Genomic DNA, 20,886 nt, shown 5'->3' on the forward strand with positions numbered 1-20,886 from the left:
GCTCACTGGTCGCCCCCTCAAAGGGCGGCTACGAGGCGAGCGCTGATTGGCGGGCCGCAGAGCCCGTGCGCTCTGCCGTGCGCCTCAGACCGGCTTCGACGACTGTGCGGGTGAGGATCGCTCCCTCTCTCCCGCGAGCTTCGCTGTGCTTCTGGAGACATGAGCTCCTCGGCTGGGGATGAGGTGAGTGCCGGGGTGCGGGGCTCTGGGTCGGCGTCACCGGGAGGGCGGTGGTCGCGAAGAGCGGCGGCCCCGGTGAGGGCTTCTGACGGGCGTCGAGGGGCCAAGGTGTTCCGTGGAGGCCGTGGGGCGCGGGCAACAGCGGCCTGGCTGAGGACGCCCCCTCGGGATGGCAGAGATGAGGGCGGCCTGGGTGAGAGGTTGGGCGGGGCTGCCTCAGGAGGGCAGGGCAAGTGGCCTGGGTGGGCCCCCCTCCCCCCGGGCATTGCCACCTCCTTCCTTCGCCCCTGGGCGGGTCTGGGGAAGGGCAGGAACCGGAGAGGCGCCTGAAATCCCGCTGTGGGTCCCCAGGAGCCCGCTCCAGCCAGCCAGCGGCCGTCAGACCTAGAGCCTTCCAACCTGCCCTCAGAGGAGACCCCGAAGGCGCCGCTGCCGCTGCCGCTGCCGCTGCCGCTGCCGCTGCCGGCTGGGGAGGTTGTCCCCAGGGAAGGAAGCCCTGCCAAGTCCAGCGGCCCGGAGGACCCCGGAGACGCCGCCACGCGGGACGTCCTTGGGGAGCCAGGTGCTCTCCCAGCCTCTGTTCCCTTGCTTGGGGAGCTCAGAATCTCTGCTCCCCACAAGCCGCCGGCAAAGAAGACGGTGGAGTCGGTCAGCGGGAAGAGAGGCGGCAAGTCCAGCCGCGTGGCCCAGGCCTCTCCGAGCAAGGCCTCCCCGGAAAAGAAGGGCGTGGCTGGCAGTGTCCCCAGACTTGTCCTGGGGAGGAAAGCCCAGGCCTATCTCTCCGAATTTCCCCCAGGACTGGGAGCTTACCCTCTGGTCTCCGGCCTTCCAGCACTTGGGAGAGCTGAGAAAAATGCCGTGGCCCCCTGGGGCCCCAAACAGCCCAGGCACCATACCGGGAAGAAGCCTGCGGCCAGCAGGACAAAGGAGCCTGAACTGGTGGCCCAAGAAGATGCCGACCGCTTCAGCCAGCCGGCCCCAAAGGGCCAAGTGAGTAGGGCACCCTCATCCTCCCCATCTCTCCTCCAGTGGTTTCCTCTGCCCCACACGTGTTCCCAACACACACATCTCCCCACCCCCACGCCCCACCCCCGCTCCTCTGTCCTCTGATGCCATTTTAAGAGGATCAAATGCTTCCGAGGTGCCAGGCACTCCTCTCAGCTCTTTACTTGATGTCGGCCTCTTCCTGGCAGAGGGGCGGGGGAGGGGGCCCTAACAAGGAAGGGGCACTGGTCAACCCCTTCACGGTTGGGTGTTCCTAACTCCTGCTGTTTGCCCTGAAGTGGCCCTTGGCAACCCCGGGAGAAAGTGCTGCAGAGATTAGGCTTTTGCGTCCCGTCTCTATACCCTGCTTCACCCCAGCCCCGACACACACACACACACACGCACACGTGCACACACGCACACACACAAGCAGCCAGCCAGAAATTTCTGTTTTAGTTTCCAGCAAGCAGGTCAAGGCCGTCTCGCCTGTCTGCATGTCATGGAGTAGGGAGCAAGGGAGACTCCAAGACCAAGAGCTCTCGAGTTCCAGGAAACGCACAGCTCCTGGCTATGGCCCAGGGAGATGTCAACGCCAGGGTGCCCCCACCGACAGGTGAGAAGATTTGCCTGAAATGGAGGGGGCTGTGGAGGGGGAACTGGCTCCATCACTCCAAGTCCTCACCTTACACCCAAACTGCTCCTCCTGCTCAGACACCTCTGTGAGAAATGATGCAGGGTGGCAGGGCTGGCCTTAAGCCAGGGCGCCGGGAAGGCTGGACCAGAGAGCCCTTTCTGCCTCTCTCCTCGGCCCAGGGAGCCACATTGTGTGCTCTCTTTCAGACGACCATGGGCCAGCTCATCATCTGCGACAGAGAAGGAGGCAGCCAGCGCCTGCAGTGCAATCCTGCCCTCAAGTAATGCTCTCTAGGCCTAAGCAGCGGGGTCTGTGTCCCGGTTAAGCTCATTCCCCTCCCACCGCCCACCCTCCAGAAGAGAGAGCACCTCCTTCCCGACGGATGGCCCCTTTCCGGTTTAGCCGCTGGGCTTTCGGATGGGGTGGGGGTGGGTGCTTGGCAGTAAGGGCCAGAGGCGCGTGAGGAGAGAAGGAGAGGGAGGAGGTAAGAGCATACTGACCATGTTGCTTTCTCCCCTGTCTGCTGGGCTAGTGTCATGTGCTGCAGAGGGAAGTCAACAGACTGAAAGATGAACTTGGTAGGCTGGGTAGCAAGGGAAGACCAGGTGTCTTAGTGCACGGGCTGGGGCAGCGTGGGGCTGGGCTGAGGATGTAGGGGGCCACTTGGGACCACCATTCTTGTGGGATGGAGACTCTGGCAGACCTGGCCCTGGAACCTTGTGCTCATTTACCTGGCTGTCTATACGTCCATCCTTCCATCCCCACCCACATAGAAATAACGTCCTTTGAACCACATGTACGCTTCGCCAGGAAGTCCGGGAATCATGTTTTAGCCCGTTTGGAGACTCGGCATGTATTTTCTCTTTAACTGCTGCTTGACAGGCAGTGTACATGTTTTATCAGATTCTGGATGATTCTGTTCCTCACCAGAGTCTCAGAACTACTCGAGCACTATGTTCCAATTTGGAAAACTTGTCTCTCTTTAACTTGAGTGAGTGGGTCATTCTCAGGGCTGGGGACTGCCAGGTTTGAACGGGGTATTGGGGTGGCTGAGTCAGTCCTGTCCCACAGGGTGAGGGAAGGGTTCCCACCTCCCTGCACCTGGAGAGTCTAGTTGTGCCTCTGTCTGTTGCAGCGGCCAAAGAGTGCCTTGATGACAAGTCTCAGATGCATTGAGGTGAGTGGGCCCCATCCCACGCCCTTTCATGGTCAGAGCCGTCTGGGAGGCCTGAGGGCTGCCACCCACTGGCGGCTACTGCCTGACTCTGCTTTCCTTGGTTGGTTGCATACAGTCTCCCCGTCTGCAGAAGCTGCTGGTACCTTTTGAGCCAGGGTCTACACCACACCAGTACCCCCTTCTACTTGTGTTTCATTGGTAGGCTCTGCTGTGCTGCTCTGCCAGGGTTTCCTGTCTTTCCCAAGGTTCAGTTTGGCTTTTGTCCCCCAGTTCATTGCCACTTCTCATTAAAGTACTTCTCAGAGTTTGTGGTCTGCCTCTTCTCTGTCAGGGAGCCCTGCATTCAGCTGGCCACGGTGACCAAGGTCTAGGGACCCATCACCCTGCCTTTATTTGCACTATGTTGTTCTTTTCATGTCTTCTCTTTCTCAGAGCTCCCATCCCCCAGGGCTTACCCTGCAACACACACACACACACACACACACACACACCATTAGCAGTAACACTCTGCCCCCTTCCTGAACTCTACAAAGGTTCTTTGCCCTGGTCCTCCTCCATCTCCCCTGGCTTGAAGGTAGTCTGTCTTTCCCCAACAGTGATTATACAGGACACTTGAGCTTGTCTTTCCTCTACCCCAGGTCTGCTTCTCCTGGACTCAGCTTCCACTGGTATCACTTGGGGACGGGGACTCTTTTCCATGTGTGTGGACAGCTCAGCCAGAACCTGTGTGTGGTCCTCATTTCCTGTTTCACCCTCACTTGCCGCTTCTCCTTCCTCCCTCAGTTTCCGTAGAAGAGGGGAGGCAGGAGTCACAGCACAGCGGTTTGTGGATCGAACGGGAGACATGAATCTCTTGGTGACTGCAGGCCGACATGAGGGAAGTTTTCCAGAGGCAGAAATGTATGGTCGCAGAGTCAGGGGTTTCTTTCCTCTGTGCCCCAGCTGTGATTGCCACCATACTAGATATCTGCCGAGGTCCTCCCAGCCCGCTGTGTCTGCCCCATGCCCAGCACACATGCTGCCTCCTGCCCCGTCGGCCTGCCTGCACATTGCTCCGTTGGACTTCACTGACATAACACGAGTTCAAATACAAAGTGAACAGGAATTTCAAGTGGTGACAGCAGAGCGCCGGACAGAGTGTGGGGGCCTTCTGAGATCAGGGACCCATGCAGAGGTCACATGCCCAGGACGCTGGCCCTGGGCGCACCTGATGGCATGCAATGACAAGGCTGCGGTTACGTCTCTAGTGGGATGGTGAAGGCACGGTTAAAACCTGAAAGAGTTGTGTATCTAGAAGGGACAAGCAGAGGCTAGCTTCTCCAGTGCAATCTGAAGGTGATCAGAGGGAGGAATGGGAAATACACTGCAGTCTCTGGTCCACAGCAGCAGACTGATTCCCTCTGAGCAGCAGCCCCAGCAGTGGGGCGGCAGGGGGCCCCTGGACCTGTCCTCTGGGAAAGACTCATCCTCACAGCGTGCTCTGTAGCCACTGGCTTTGCCATCTGGGACTCTGTCCTTATCCATCCGCCCCCTGCCATACACCACGCCTGAAGTCAGCAGTAGAGAGGCTGCGTGGTGTGGGCAGCAGCATGCTACTTACTGGTGCCAGTTTAGGGGCCCCTGTGGGGGTGTGTTGGAACGCTTGTTGGCTTTGGCAGACTTAGCTTGCAGTTTATGTGGCTCTGCAGATTGTTTGGCTTCCGGTCCGTTTTTAGTCTTGAAGTCGCTCATCTTTACACTTGGTTTTAAGCTTGAAATCTCTCATCTTTTTGCTTTCTCTTGTCTTTGCTGGCCTGGGCCCCTCTCTGACAATGAATGGCACCCATCTGGAGGCTTTCTCAAGCAGTGAGCTTAAATGGGAAAACAACACTCTGAAGCTGTTTGCTCGGCCACTGTAGTCAGTATCTTTCTCAGGAGGCTGATTCCAAACTGCCTTTACAAATTACGGACATTGGAGCAAGAGTTTGGCACGGTGATTGGGGTACAGCTTGGGTCACTTGCATCCTAGATCGGGGAGCCTGGTTCAAGTCCCAGCTCAGCTTAGCTTCCAGCTGGTGCACACCCTTAGAAGGCAACAGATGATGGCTCAAGTACTTGGCTCCCACCACCCAGGTGAAAGGCCCAGATGGAGTTCCTGGGCTCTTGGCTTTGTCCTCGCCAAGCCCTGGATGTTGTGGGCGTTTGGAGAGTGAACCAATGGATGAAAGTCAGTCTCTCTCTCTCTCTCTCTCTCTCGTTCTTGCTCTCCCTCTCGCTCACCCTCCCTCCCTCCCTTCCTCTCGCTGTCACTCTGCCATTCAAAAAGAAAACGGAAAATAAAATTTAAAAAAGTTGCTGGAATTGCAGCTTCAGAAGTGATTGGCTTTCTCAACCTGAAAAGGCCCAAATGATAAGGCATTGCTCTCATTCGGCAGATCTGCCTGTGGACTGCTAGCTCAAGCCTGTGGTCCTCTTTCCCAAAGTGACAAGAAACTGCTAGCGCTTCCCCAGCACTGTGGTCATTTCCAACAGGGCACTTCAGTACTGGACAGCACGTCTGCCTTCCAAGGTCTTGCAGGAGGCAACAGTTTGATCAGTTTTATTGAGGAATAACTCACATAGAACAACGTGCATCCATTTAGAGTGTTTTTTTTTTAACAAATGCTGGCAAGGGTGTGGAGAAAAGGGAACTCCTATACACTGTTGGTGGGAATGGGGATTGGTGCGGTCATTGTGGAAATTGGTATGGAGAGCTCTAAAGAAATTAACCTTAGAATTGCTATATAAGGAAGCAATCACTCTACCAAAGGAAAAGAAGTTGCCACCTTGGAAAGATACAGCAGCCCCACATTTGTCTCAGCCTTGTTCACAACAGCCAAGACATGGAAACAGCCGTCAAAATAGTATTTTTTGCAACTCGAGTGTCCGTGTTGTTCCTTATTCACTATTACTGCTATTTGTTTTAGAAGGTGGGAAAACCATTTAAAAGGAAACCTGTTCTGCTTTAATGTCTTTAACTGCATGTTTTCCTGTTTGAAGAAAAGGTACTGTATTTTTATTGAAAATTGAAGTATTTTACTTATTTGAGCTGGGGGAGAGGGAGAGAGAAGGAGAGAGAGGGAGACAGACAGATCTCTCCCATCTGCTGGTTCACTCCGCAAGTGGTCATAACAGCCAGGGCTGGGCCAGGCTGAAGCCAGGAGCTGGGAACTCCATCAGGGTCTTCCAATTGGGTGGCAGGAGCCCAGGTGGTTGGGCAATCACCTGCTGCCTTCCCAGGTGCATTATCAGGGCGTTGGATCAGAAGCAGAGCGGCTGGGACAAGGACCAGTCCATATCAGTCCCATATCAGTATGGGACGCCGGAGTTTCCAGTGGCAGCTTAACTGCACTGCGCCATAACACAACCCCATCATCCATTTCTTTTGTTCCTCTGTTCCTACATCACTATCTTCTTTGGTGTTACATTGATATTTCTAGACCATTTTAATTCTTTCTTTTACCAATTTTTAAAGTTACTTTCTTAGAAGTTGCCCTGGGGATAACAGATGTCCTCTTCTAACAATCTATTACAGATTTATGCCAATTTAATTTTAAAATAACATATAAAGTTTTTTAAAACTTTTATTTAGTAAATATAAATTTCCAAAGTACAGTTTATGGATTACAATGGCTTCCCCCCCCCCATAACTTCCCTCCCACCCGCACCCCTCCCATCTCCCGCGCCCTCTCCCATTCCATTCACATCAAGATTCATTTTCAACTCTCTTTATATACAGAAGATCGATTTAGTATATATTAAGTAAAGATTTCAACAGTTTGCACCCACACAGAAACACAAAGTGTAAAATACTGTTTCAGTAGTAGTTATAGCATTAATTCACATTGGACAACACACTAAGGACAGATCGCACATGAGAAGTAAGTACACAGTGACTCTTGTTGTTGACTTAACAATTTGACACTCTTGTTTAAGGCGTCAGTAATCTACCTAGGCTCTAGCCATGAGTTGCCAAGGCTATGGAAGCCTTTTGAGTTCGCCGACTTTGATCTTATTTAGACAAGGTCATAGTCAAAATGGAAGTTCTATCCTCCCTTCAGAGAAAGGTACCTCGTTCTTTGATGGCCCGTTCTTTCTACTGGGATCTCACTCACAGAGATCTTTCATTTAGGTCCTTTTTTTTTTTTTTGCCAGAGTGTCTTGGCTTTCCAATAGCATATTAAGTTTGCTCCTATATGGCCCCCGTACTTCCCTCCCTAAGCTTGTGGTATTTTTAAACCACATGCACATTACATGTTTCCACCATATCAGTCCATCAACAGTTTTAGACTTACGGCTGTATGTAGTGGTTTTTCAAATCACCGGAACAGAAAAGAGTTCTTAAAAATAGAATACACTGTTTTATAACATGCTGCAGTGACTTTTCCGTACTATTTTGTCTGTTTGCCTGTCTCTGTGTTTTCTTGGACACTGGACATTTCCCATATCATAGCGTGGCAGTTCTGGAAATCAGAATCTTCCCCTGTATAGGATCTGTTGTTATTGGAGCTGTTTCATGCATTTGTGAATGAATCTTGTAAAGTGTGCATTCTTTGTTGTGCATGCCCAATGCAGTGTCTGCTTCATTAACTTAATGGTCCTGTAAAGATCCGGCTGATACTTCTTCAGATTCTTAAGCCAGTATGTTTCCCAGCCTTTGTGTGTGTTGGAGCACAACGCCCCCAGTCAGCCAGCCAGTTGATAACACTGCCGTAGCCATCACTTCCGCCTCGGGCAGAGCTTCAAGTGTAGGCAGAGCCGGGAGCTTTGGGCCTTCCCAGGACTTTGCTGAGCAGGGCCCCAGGCCTGTGGGGGTTCCTGTCTTTCTAGATTCCCGGGATTATGTCTGAGCTTTGCAGAGCCCTCTATAGCCATCGCATTTCCTAGACTTTCTGTCTTTCTCAACTTCAGGGCTAGGCCTTTGTCCCAGTTGCTATTTACTGCCACCGGTGGCCATGATGGTAGATAGCTGCCTGTGTTTCCTTCTGACACTCCTCACCACACTGGTCAGGAAAGGCTGGGCTAGGTGAGCAATGACTCAGGCCAACCATAAGAAGAGCCTTTGGGTGCAGTCTTCCAGGGGACCAGCAGGCTGGTCGAATAATGGCCATTGTCTCAGAATGGGGCTTTGAAGGCTCTCCGTACCTGCTCTACCCTCACCAGTGGTTCCCAGGTTCCTGGGAGCCACAAAGCCCATCCAGGGCTCCTACATGGTGACAGGACCCAAACAGTTGGGCCATCACCTGCTGCCTCCCAGGGTGCACATTAGCAGGGAGCTGAAATTGGGAGCAGAGTCAGAACTCTAACCCGATAGAGTTAGAAACATACCAGGGGATTCCAATTCAATCCCATCAAGGTGGCATGTACCAATGCCATCTCACTATTCCAAGTGATCAATTTCAGTTCACAATTGATCATAATGAAAGGACTAAGAGTCAAAGGGAGCACATAAACAAGTCTAGTACCTGCTAACACTAACCGATAGAATAAATAAAGGGGAGAGTGATCCAACATGGGAGGTGAGATACTCAGCAGACTCACAGAATGGCAGATGTCCTAAATAGCACTCTGGCCTCAGAATCAGCCCTAAAGGCATTCGGATCTGGCTGAAAAGCCCATGAGAGTATTTCAGGCATGGAAAGCCAAGACACTCTGGCAAAAAGATCTCTGTGAGTGAGATCCCAGTGGAAAGAACAGGTCTTCAAAGAAGGAGGTACCTTCCTCTGAAGGGAGGAGAGAACCTCCACTTTGACTATGACCTTGTCTAGACAAGATAAGAGTCGGAGAACTCAGAGGGCTTCCATAGCCTTGGAAACTCATGACTGGAGCATAGGGAGATTACTGATGCCATAGACAGGAGTGTCAATTGGTAAAGTCAACAACAGGAGTCACTGTGCACTTACTCCTCATGTAGGATCTCTGTCCTTAATGTGCTGTACATTGGGATTTAATGCTATAACGAGTACTCAAACAATATATTTCACCTTGTGTTTCTATGGGGGTACAGACTGTTGAAATCTTTACTTAATGCATACTAAACTGATCTTCTGTAAAAAAAAAAAAAAATTATCAATTCCCAACTTGACTCTCACTGGGATTAAACATGACAATAGGTCTGATCTGATTTCATCATCATTTAAAAAATCATCTATTATTTTCACTTTATGTTTCTGTGTGGGAGCAAACTGTTGAAATCCTTACTTAATGTGTGCTAGGCTGATCTGTATGTTAAGATAATTGAAAATGGATCTTGATGTGAATGGAAGGGGAGAGGGAGTGGGAGGGGGGAGGGTTGTGGGTGGGAGGGACGGTATGGGGGGGAAGCCATTGTAATCCATAAGTAGTACTTTGGAAATTCATATTCATTAAATAAAAGTTAAAAAAAAAAGAACTCTAACCCGAGCGCTCCAATGTGGGATGTGGGCAACCCAAGAGGTGTCAACCCCTGAGCCCTGAGCAGGGCCTTCTCCATCTCTGTGAGTTGGTCCTGGTGGGCCTGCCTCCAGGGGACCTCTAGTATCCTTTTCAATCAGCGCCCATCATGTGCAATTCTTTCCCTCAGTACAGTTGATTCTAAAGCCTGGCCTGCCCAGGGGGATGGGAGGAGCATGTGGAAAATATGAAAACGTTCCTGCCTCCCAAGGGCCCACACGGTTCCTCTCTAATAAGCCTTTCTGGGGATTGCCCTCCCGGGGCCCTGGAGTCCCTGAAGCATCTTGGTGTCTTCCTTGCAACGGTGGTCCCAGCCTCTTCTCGCAGCTGCCACTCTGCCTCGTACCCTCAGCTTCTGCTCTCCTACTCTCCTAGATCAAGGCTCCAGGGAGGCCCCTGAGTGTGTCATACGGAATTTCCTGGTGAGAGGTGGGTGAAAAGCCAGCTGGTTCCTACAGGTGGTTCTGAAGCCAGCTGGGGAGGCTGGGTGCACACCTGGCTATGAGGAGCTGGGTCTTGGCAGCCTGCCTTCCCAGGAGTCAAGGCAACTTTTGTTGCCTTTGTCCACTGGGCTGATGAAAGAACTCTGCCAAACTGCAGCCAGGAGCTAGCTGGGAGCGGGGGTTCCAGAGAACTCATGGACATCTCCAGGAGTCAAGATGAGACATCTGCAGCTTACAGATCAGCTGGCCCAGAAAGGGACAGAAATCTGGAGGCACTGGGAGCGGGCAGTCACAGCTTGACCCTGTGTCAAAGCTGCACACCTCGAGTTGTACAGTCTGCATGAGTGAATCGATAGTAGATATTTAGCACATGCACCTAGAGTCGTGTTTACCTGAGTGCCTGGGGGAAGAGTTCATGGTCTCTGTAGCCCTAGCCTGTGCAGGAGACTGGATGCAGTTGCGTGCCAGCAGCTCACAGGGCATCTTCAAATGCATGAAGACCTTTGCCCATGCACAAGGGGCAGGGAAGGCGGGCTGCTGTCCATGCGAACAGTCGGTAACGAGCCGGAGAGGGACGAGGTATGTGTTTGAGGAGGAGGAGGGTTCCATCCTCAAGAAGGTGCAAGGGGAGACATGTGCTGGGGCAAAGGCTGCAAGAACAGGAGATTCGTGGCATGGGCATGGGCAGGGGCTTTAATTTGCACCAGGAAAACTGGCTCAGGCATTCCCTCCGGGGGCACCCGGGGGTGAGCAAAACCACTTCCCTGGCACAGAGGGGCAGGGCCGGGTTGGCAGCAAGGAGGAAAACCCATGTGTACACCACGGGCTACTGAGCAGGCCCTGGCCACTGTGTGGTACATCTGGGGATGCTGGGGTCCAGCCCTGGGGCCATACCTGGGGGCACAGGGGCCTTGTGCTCCCTGCACAGCTGATCGAGATGTGCCTTCCAGATAACCCTGGAGGAGAAACCCTGGCCAGGAGGTTGTGGCAGCACTCTTTATCCAGGCACCCGTGTCAGCGCCAGGACCTGGGGGCCACAGTGTGAAAAACACAGGGAGGAACAGAGAGAGGTGGTGCGGAGGCCAGGGCAAAGCTGGCCTTGAGTCCGTGCGGGCGGTGCCCAGACAGGACAGCTGAAGGGGGCACTGCCGGTGCCATCCGTAGACCCCTTGGTGTGGTGCTCAGCTATGCCAGGTCCCAAGTCTTGGCTGCACCATGGTGCCCGGGCAGGGTTGGTCCACGAGCAGCTATGCATTGTGACCAAGCCCTCAGACCCGATGTTCCAAGCTGTGGTGACACCAGAAGGTGTGGGTTTGGTGGCCCAGGTGTTGGGGATTCAGAGTGGGCTCGAGGGTGGGCAGGCAGAATCGAGGGAGACTGGCCCCGGCATCATGGCCATCTTGTCTGAGTCTTGTGTCTGACCTGCTGTGCAGGGCACATGGACTACACAGCAGACCCCGCCTTGCCTCTGCTGCTTCTGCTGCTGCTGCGGAAGCCTCCTCACCTCCATCAGGGCACCTTCCTTCCCTGTCTGCACATTCCTTTGAAAGCATTTACAGTTTATGAATCCCCTCACGGAAAATCCACCCAGTCACTGCAGAGGAAGTCACGGCAGAATCTCACCTCCTCTTCCTCTTACCCAACCTCCAGCTCTGTTTTAGCCAGCACCAACACTGGCCTCCACAACCCCCTGCCTTTGTGCATTCCATCCTTGCCTCCCTCTCCCTCCTTCCCTGGGATCCTTTTCTTCTCCTACAGGCCATGCCTCTCCAGGCTGAGTTAAGGTTCATTCTCTTGGCATCGTGCAAGGAATCATAGTGCACGCCAGTGCCAGTTGTTTGCCACCTCCCAAAGGGGTTCTGAATCCAAACAGCAAGACGGCACCTGCTCCAGTCATGCACGCTGCAGCGAGTTTTCCCCCAGTTTCTGTGCTAGGGACTGTTGCCTTTCCAGGGTGAGGGACACCCAAGTCCATTTGCTTCATCTGAAGTGCTTGGCTGGTCATGAATTTCCTGGTCCAGAAAGCTGGAGTGTCATTAGTGATGGCTGTCCGTCTTCAGGCAGCCAGGAGCCAGGACCTCAATCTGGGTATTCCACATCGGTGGCCGCGACTCAAGTGCTTGGGCCACTACCAGTTGGCATCAGCAGGAAGCTGAAACCAGGAGCGGAGCTGGGACTGGAACCCAGGCACTCTGAGATGGGATGTGTCATCTCAAGTGGCATCTGAACCACTATGCCAAGTGCCCACCTTGGTTTCTTCAAATATTCCTTTCAGCACTTCTGTTCTCCCTTCTGAGAATCAACAACATGTTTGTTGGTCTCCTCAATGATGTCCCACAGGTCTCTCAGGCTCTGCTCATTTTTCTTCATTCTTTTTTCGTCCCTCTCTGCCTGGATGATTTAAGTTTACCTATCTTCCCGGTATTAGTCATTTCTCCTGTCTGTTCAGGTCGGCTGTTGAAGACAGCATTGTGTGCTCCTCACTTCACTTTTGGGACTTTCTGGCTCCGTAGCTGCTACTTGGTTGCCTTTTTCATAACTCCTAGGGCACTGTTGATACTGCCATGTGTTGAGACGTTGTTCTCTGGATTTCTTCAAGTTTCTTTGCTTGGTGCCTCCTGTCCATCCTTAGGGAATCCTGGGGTAGGTACAAACAGACAAGCGCAGTTCCTTGAGAGCTAAGGCTTTTCTCCTCCTCCCTGAACCAAGAACCGCACTTGACTTGTGGGTCACCTTGACTTCAAGGTCACTGCTGTGCTGGGGAGGGAGGGCTATGGGGCAAGGCTAAGTTGGAACACCAGAAAGTTCACCTACCCTGCTTACGTCACCGTTATCTTGATCCAGTGTTTGGTTGCTGGAAATCTTTGAGTGTTCTTGTGAGTTCTCACAAAGTGTACTCGCACAGTGTTTCGTTGCTTTCTGGTGTTTCTGTGGAGAGATGGGCCCTTAGAGCTTCCTTTTCTGCCATTTTTGTTATTCCTAGGTCTTTCCTTAAAGGGTGGAGGAGGGGCAGGCATTTGATGCAGAAATTAACACTCCACATGGAACATCCATGCCCCCTATTAGAGTGCCTGTGTTTGACTCCTAGCTCTGCTTCCAATCCAGCTTCCAGCTAATGAACACCCTGGGAGGCAGGAGATGATGGCTCAAGTACATGAGTCCCTGCCATCAATGTGGGAGACCTGGATTGAGTTCCTATCTCTTGGTCTTAAATTGGCCCAGCCCTGGCGCATGCTCTCTCCCTCTCTCTCTCTCTCTCTCTCTCTCTCTCTCCAAATTAATAAAAATAAATAAATGTTGAAAGAATGCAGGAAATGTCGGGCTGGCAAGTAGCACCAGGAGGAAGGACATGTCACGGACCCCACCTCCCATCCTTGAGAGGAAAAGTGGGTTTTCCCTGGAAAGGAAAGGGCTGTGAGAAAGCAGTGTCCTTGGGGCCACAGCCTAGCCCCATTGAGGAGGAGGGTGGAGGATGCTTTGAGAAGGAATTTGTCATGCATGATGAGCTGCAGAGGACACACAGGAAGGGTTGGGATGGGGGCAGCTTTGGGGGCAGGGTGTAATTTTGCCTGGGGCATGGCTGTCCAGACACTGGTGCTTTGAGACGAGGCTGCAATTCCAGTCTCATCAGGGGTTTTAAAAATCAAGAAGGGATGCCAGGTTTTACGAGTTCCATTTAACATCCTTGAGATTTGGAATACTGTTTTTCTCCTCCCGTCACACAGTATGCTTAATTGCATCGGTAGGAGTCATCATTCCAGTCATTCTTGGATTCCTGTTTGCTGCATTATACCTTGTAGATACTAACGGATTGGCTTTGCCTGTATTCGAGATTTTTGCTTCATCATTCTTTATGTGTGTGCTGTTGCTCTCTGGTTTTAGTTTTCGTGTTATGCTGGCTTGAGGAGGCCATGGGGTTCAGGAGTGAACCAGAGAGATGTTGTTCCTTCCCTTGCAGACTTTCAGTATTTGAGGAGACATTTTTCATGTTTTAGGGAGGTAACAGTCTGATGGATTAAAATAATTGTTCTTAAAAGCCCCTGCATTAAAGGTGGGATGCGATTTATTTTTAAGTGGAGATCCATGGACTCTTTGGAAATGGAACACTTGTATGTGCATCCCCTTACCCTTTTTGGGTCAATGTCTTTTAAGCCAGACTTTATTAAGTTTTCCATTTCATCAGATTTATAAGTGTACATCTCTCCATCTAGTGCAAACACACCTCATGGGCGTGTAGCCTGTGTGGAGTCCATGCCATGAGCAGGAGGCGAGAGGAAGACAGAGGGACACGATTTTTAGATACAGCCTATGGTGTGAGAAGGCTCTGCATATGAACCTCTGATGCACACATCCGTCCGAATGAGATGGCACACTCGAAGATCAATGAGACTACTCCCGTGTGGGTGAATGAAACCACACACTCATGGGTTCAAGAGACTTCACATGCATTGGTGAATGAGAGCACACATGTGTTTGTTAATGAGACTGCACATGTATGATTGATGAGATCACACATGTGTGGGTGAATGAGACTGCACACAAGAGTGTGAATGAGACTACACACATTTTGATGAATATGACTGCACATGTGTAGGTGAATCAGACTGCAGACAAGTGGGTGAATGAGACCACATGCATGTAGGAGAATATGACAGCTCATTTATGGGTGAAGGAGAAGGCACACATCAGTATGAATGAGACAGCATATGTGTGGGTGAATGAGACTGCACACTCGTGGGTGAAAGAGAACGCACATTTCTGGGTGAATGAGACTTCACAATGTGTGGGTGAATGAGAGCCCTCAGAGTTTGCTGGTCCCCACCTGCTTGCATCTTCCCCAGCCAAGGCACGGACCTCACAGGGCAGAGACACCATGTACCCACCACGCCCTGCCTCAGTTCCTGACCCCCTGAATATGTGTGCATAACCTATGGCGGTTTTAAACTGCTAATGTTTTGTGGTAATTTCTTGTGTAGCTACAATAACTGGAGCAAATAGCATTTGCTACGACAGCAACACAAGAAAATCATGATTGCTAACGCTTACGTGGCACTGAGTTTGTTATGGGTTTTTCTTCCAGGTACTTGTCTTACAGACTCAATTGCTTCTCATGGCAACCCTCTTTGTGGTAAGATGTGCGCACTCTTACCCTCCCCACTCCCCAGACAACAAAGCCTAGGTCCAGTGTCGCTCCCCCATTTGCGGAGGAACGACACTAGACCCTGCGCTGTTCTTTCTGCCCGGCCCTTCCCGGGTTAGCTGCTGGTCCCTCACTCGCAGAGGAACGACGCCGTCCCGGGTTAGCTGCCAACCCCTCCACCTCCGTGGAGGGGCGGCACCCCCCACCGCTTTCCCCGCTTCCGCGGAGGAGCGGCACACTGCCGGCCGGCTCTCTCAGGGGCTGCTCAGATGTTCCTCAGGTGTTCCTTCAGATGTTCCTGGTGCATGGTGTCTCTCTCCTCCTTTATAGTCCTCTTCCACCAATCCCAACTCTGCTACCCACACGCCGAGCACGCTGCTCTCCAATCAGGAGCAGGATTAGCTCCTGCAGCTTATCAGTCAAATTGGCGAGAGGCAGCTGTGTAGAGGTTGTTTGGTCTCTCTCAGCGCCATATTGTGGGAGAGCAGATGCATAGAATAAGTCTTAATTCCAGTAACTTAGTCTAGTCTCAGTTGCTGCTTAGTCTAGTCTCAGTCCAGGGCTGCTGGAGGATTGGTGCAAAGTCATGTGACTATCGTGGGGCTGCACCACAGCCGATTTCTGACCTTCTAGATTGATCACAAGGTAGCAAAGGGCTTCCTGTGGCAAGAGAGACCAAAGCCCAAGGTGCCAGTGTCCCTCAAGCTTCCACTTGTGGCATGAGCTAACTGTGCCTCTTGCAAATACAAGGCACATGGTGGAGGTCAGATCCGCGCAACAGAGGAGAAATCAGTCTTCAGTCCACTGGTTCACTCCCCAAATGACCATAACAGCCAATGCTGGGCCGGGCTGAAGCCAGGAGCCAGGAGCTTCTTCCTGGTCTCCAACGTGGGCACAGGGGCCCAAGCACCTGGGTCATCCTCCGCTGCTTTCCCAGGTACATTATCATGGAGCTGGATTGGAAGTGAAGCAGTCAGGATTCAAACTGACATCCATATAGGATGCCGGCATTGCTGGTAGCAGTTTTATCTGCTATACCACAAACCCGGCCACAAGTAATCACTTTTGAAAGGCACAAACAGGGATGGGAGGAATCTGTTATCACTTTACAAGGCATCACAGTGACCATCACTAATTCTTTTCTTCATTATTTTATGGCACAGTAATATGGTTTATAGTATGTATTTCTGAGAAAGTTTAAATCGGGTACTTCTGCATCTTTTTAAAAGGAAACCTTTTGCTAATTAAAATGGGAATTTTACTTTTTCAATTAAAGTCAGATAAAATTCCTAGATTTTGCTGTTCTGAGTTTATAGCAGAGCTCTGAATGGGTTTTGAGGATATGGAAAACTTGCTTATTGGGCTGTTTTGAAGGTCCCAGCTTGCGAACATTCAATAATTCTTCCAATTTTCAAATAAAGAATGTGACTTTTAAAAGTATTGCGTGTGGTGGACACATCAAATAAATGTGATGTTAAGTAGCATCAGTGTGGCTTATAAGGCATCTGTGATGCTAATCCTATCTCATCTTCTGGAGTTTATGTGATTATGTCATACTGGAACATTCTCTGTCGACAAAGAATGTTTATTGCTTGGTGTTACAATACATTAAAATGATCAAGGGTCACAAAAAGATATGTGTCCATACTACTTTATCTGGAATCTTTACAGAGCATAGCACCCCAAGGTAGATTACTGTCATGCCTTGTCTATGCTGCCTGTCTCAATACTTGATGTAATGGATATTACAGCTTGTCACATAATCCAAGTTTATCTCCCAAACTTGTAAATCTCTGGAACTTGGTTCTCTTTTTTTTTCTATTTCAAGCAGTGCTTTACTGCTGTAACATACCCAAACTGTATCCATAATTTCACACAAAAAGAGAGAAATTTCTGGAATTACCATTGCATTGCAGGGCTTCGATTTTTATTTTGTACAGTTAACCTAGACCTAAAGCCATACCCCTAGCAAACACTGATTACATATGTGAAAATACTTGAAACATTTACTAGGTAATTGAAAGAAATCACAAAAGGGGTGGTCCATGACCTTATCTGTGGAAAACAGAGCCAGGCAACTCGGATACACATATGCTTTCATTTTTCTAGTATGGAAATACCATCTTCATTTTCACTTGCAAATGACGCTGATGCATTGATGATTTTATTGATGATGTTGTGACTGTGTTATTCCTTTTTGACACGCATAAAATATTTCATACAGCAGACTAGAGAATTGTCAATATCATTACATGGCTTCAGAAAATGTTAGGAATAAATTGGGAAGATAACAGATGACGACTGGAGTGCAAATTAAGTTTCTGCTGTCTTAGAAATATCTTGGTTTGCTTGAGACAAAAACTGGAAGTACTTTGTTCAGCAAAGGCACTAATTTATTTCTTTTCTTTTAAGATGTTATTTATTTATTTATTTGGGAGGTAGAGTTACAGACAGTGAGAGGGAAAGACAGAAACATCTTCCATTCATTGATTCACACCTTAAATGGCTGCAACAGTTGGAGCCTGGCTAATCCGAAGCCAGGATTTTCTTCCGGGTATCCCATGCGGGTGCCATCTTCCACTGCTTTCCCAGGCACCAGCGGAGAGCTAGATCATAAGAGGAGCAGCCGGCACTTGACGAATTCCTTACATGTCCCATCTCCAAATACAACCACACGGGGGTTAGGACTTTGACAGGGAATTTGGGAGAGGACAAAACAATCCATCCACAGTACCCATTAACTGACACATGTGGTGACCACAACTGTCAGCTGTCATGATACAAATGCATCATGAACTATGTGTGAGAGAGCGTGCGGTCAACTTACAGGAGGACGAGCTATTGATGGTCCTGAGAACATCAATGCAATGGTTTGTATCTGCTCTGCTAGGATGAAGTTTCTTTCTGTCTTTATGGTCTCTGAGTGGACTGACTGCCTGTGATAACACATCCCATTCTGCTGCTATGCATATTAATCACTAAAAATGATTTCTAGCTTTGTGGAGACCTTTTCTGGATGGCAGGCGAGTTTTCTGAGAGAGGGAGCAGGGGTGGGGTGGGGGAGAAAGAGCCTGAGCGAGTCCCTTACCCACTGGTTCTCTCTCCAAATGCCAGGAGTCTCTGCCCTAGAGAAAGTTGCTCAGCCTAGGGCCAGACTCAGGATTGGGCCCCACACCCTTGTGCCACGGTGAGACGTCCCTGGAGGCACAAAGCGCTGCATGGCCTGCGCCACCAAGGACAGCTGGTTGAACAAGGAGGCTATGGAAATCTGAAGCAGACCAGAGTTTTCGGCAGCTATTCGGCTAAAAGGGAAGGGAAAGAGAAGTCACGTGAGAGGGGCTAAGTTCACGCCCAGGGCCCTGAGTCCTGCCGCGGCCCCCCTCCCCGCCCTGCCGCGGCCCCCTGCAGTCCTTGGGCCTAACCCTCCAGTGTGCAGCTCAGCAGGCCTCAGTAGTCAGGTGTGGCAGTGACCAGGTCCCCTCCTTCGACTTCACACTGAAATGTCTCCAGGTGTCCACCAGAGGGCGCCCTCTGCCAGAGACTAGCGCCGTCCCCGGCTGCGTGCCTGCCTGCCTGTACCGACCCCCACCCCCGACCCGGGCCGCCGCCTGCCCCTTCTAGAACGTACACGAGCAGCTGGCTGCCAATCACTGTGAGCGCCCTGCGGACCGCCCCTCTGAAGGGCCGGGCACCTGGAGCCAGGCATCTGAGGGCAACCTCTGCCTCCGTGGCAGACACGAATGACGCCGAAAGTCGGCTGGTGGGGATTCAGCTGAGGCAACTTTGCGCTCGAGCCTCTGGCCTCCCGGGCTAGCCGAGGCTCCTCACCGTCTCCTGGCGCCACGCTCGCCCACAGCACCCGCTCCCGCCATTTGGGCCGGTGCTCTCAGACTGCCTCCTCCAGCCACCGTCGGCTCCCCGACTCCTCTCTCTGTCCTCTGCCCCCAGGGCGCTCCTTGCCTGCCCGAGGCCACCCTCAGCCCCGTCCCTCGGCCCCGTCCCTCCGCCCTGGGGTGCGCCTTGGAAAGGATACCACTCCTGCACCTGGCGCCCTGCCGCGGTGGACGCCTGGGCTGAGGCAGAGGCCTCGCCACCTTGCCCTGCGGCCTGCGACAGCCCTCGGCTGGAGGAGCGCCCGCCCCCTCAGCAGGGCCCGCTGCTTCTGGGCCGGTCCAGCTGCTGGCCCATTCCCGGCCGCCTGCGTCCCCGGCATCGTCCGAGCCCCTGTCGGGGGCATGCATCGAGGCTCTGCTGCCTCCTGACGCCCACGGCAAAGGCTTCCCGCCTGCTAGAGTCCGCTGAGGGACTGGGGCTCTGGGGCGAGCTTGGCGCCCAGCTCCGGCCCTTCCACAGAACGCCACAGGGGTGAGCCCCGCGCCTGCGCCGGGAGGCCCCTGGGAAGGCGCCCCTGTGGTGGAATGAGAAGGCCATGCCAAGATGGCCGCTGGCGAGCCAGCGCCAGTTACTCAGGAATGGCTTGGAAACCCACCTGGCGATGGAGCCAGCCTGGCAACAGGCTGTGATTGGATGGCTTCGGAGACTGCCTGGCAACAGGCTGTGATTGGTTGGGGCACAGACCGCCCCTTGACCAGATTGGCTGCCTCGGCTATTTAAGCTGCTGAACCGACTGAAATAAACGCGTCTGCGGGCTGCTAGCCTCTGGCCCGCTTTCACGCGACTCCCGGGTCTGTGTGGTGACAGACCCCGTGCCTCTTGCCCGCATCACGCTCCTCCTCTCAGAACGAATGCACTTCCACACGCCCCCAGGTGTTCCGGACTTGCTGAGCCCGCACTGCGGCCTGCTGTCCCCTGGGAAGGCGCCCCCACGTGTTCCGGGCGTGCTGAGCCCGCGCTGCGGCCTGCTGGGCCTGGAGATCCCTTGGGTTCCGGAGGGGCCTCGGCTCCTGGCGAAGCCCGGCCCTTGGTCCCTGACACCAGCTGGGCTGCCCAGGGTGCCTGCGCCACCAGGCCCGGCCGAGTGGCCTCTCGGAACAGGGTTGGTTCCCTGCAAGCCCGCCACGAGGCTGGGCTCGTGCCGGCCTCGCCTCAGCGCCTGTCACCCGCCTTCCTTGAACTCTCCTTTCCTGGACCCCGTGCGCCCTGCCCCCGACTCCAGGGGGCACCCGGGAGACACGCAGCCCGCACAGCGATTTTGGGGAGGCGGCCGCTGGAGCGGGGATTGGGCGTCTGCACAAGGCCAGGGACAGACTGGGAACGGGCAGGCTGGGCACGGGTCTTGTGGGCCGCACTGGACACTCCCTGGCGCTGAGTGGAGGGGCATGGGCAAGAGAGACAATGACAGGAGAAGAGCAGGAGGCCTTCGCGGCCTGGACTGGCTAGACCAGATAAGGCAGCCTGCGGGGAGCCGTGGCAAGGGCCTGTTGAGGGGAGGACCAGTGGGAAAGGGTCGTGAGCATCCCTTCTGGGTGTGGGCGGGGGTCTCACTGTCAGTCTCTTCATGCCGAGTCACGTACCTTATGTAGCAGTAGCTGCCCGTGCCACCCAGGTGCAGGCACGGAAACCCCAAGAGCCTAGGTAACAGTCCTAGAAAATGACCAGGTGTTGTAGTCCTAGAGTTTGAGGTGATTCATGTACACATGAGTGTATGTGATTAAAAGTGTCCGTAATGGTAGCAGCGCCCAAGTTTCGGACAATTGAACACTCAGCTCTCGGGAGCCCACATGAGCTAGCGCCCCAGCACCAGCGCGCTTCTCTCCCCTTCACCTGTTGAGAGAATCCACTTATTTATTTATTGTTTTATTTATTGAATTACCGATTTGAAAGATTTACAGAGAGAGAGAGAGACCATCCATCCGCTGGTACACTCCCCAAACGGCTGCAATGGCCGGGGCTGGGCCAGGCTGAAGCCAGGAACCTA

General features: G+C 52.5%; 1 protein-coding gene and 1 long non-coding RNA gene across 5 annotated transcripts; one reads left to right on the forward strand and one right to left on the reverse strand.

Annotated features, from left to right (window-relative positions):
- Nucleotides 1-67: 67 nt before the first annotated feature.
- Nucleotides 68-3,276, forward strand: LOC138847578 (uncharacterized protein CXorf49 homolog). Its single transcript, XM_089323955.1, has 4 exons — nt 68-183; nt 532-1,170; nt 1,621-1,777; nt 2,005-3,276. Exons 1-4 carry the CDS (start codon nt 160-162, stop codon nt 2,121-2,123), a joined length of 939 nt encoding a protein of 312 aa, XP_089180081.1. The 5' UTR covers nt 68-159; the 3' UTR covers nt 2,124-3,276.
- Nucleotides 3,277-17,321: 14,045 nt separating this feature from the next.
- Nucleotides 17,322-20,422, reverse strand: LOC149119779 (uncharacterized). Of its 4 annotated transcripts, XR_016228531.1 has the most exons (4): nt 19,042-19,476; nt 18,637-18,765; nt 18,097-18,310; nt 17,322-17,614 (listed from the first exon to the last, which is right to left on the reverse strand). It is a non-coding gene; the product is annotated as an uncharacterized LOC149119779 (long non-coding RNA). The 4 variants fall into 4 exon arrangements; XR_016228530.1 differs by having other exon boundaries at nt 17,325-17,614; nt 18,637-19,046; XR_016228532.1 differs by lacking the exons at nt 18,637-18,765; nt 19,042-19,476 and adding an exon at nt 19,498-20,422 and having other exon boundaries at nt 17,329-17,614.
- Nucleotides 20,423-20,886: the final 464 nt, after the last annotated feature.

Source organism: Oryctolagus cuniculus, chromosome X, assembly GCF_051225735.1.
Source record: "Oryctolagus cuniculus isolate XC-2025 breed Fujian yellow rabbit chromosome X, ASM5122573v1, whole genome shotgun sequence".
Lineage (NCBI taxonomy): Eukaryota > Metazoa > Chordata > Mammalia > Lagomorpha > Leporidae > Oryctolagus > Oryctolagus cuniculus.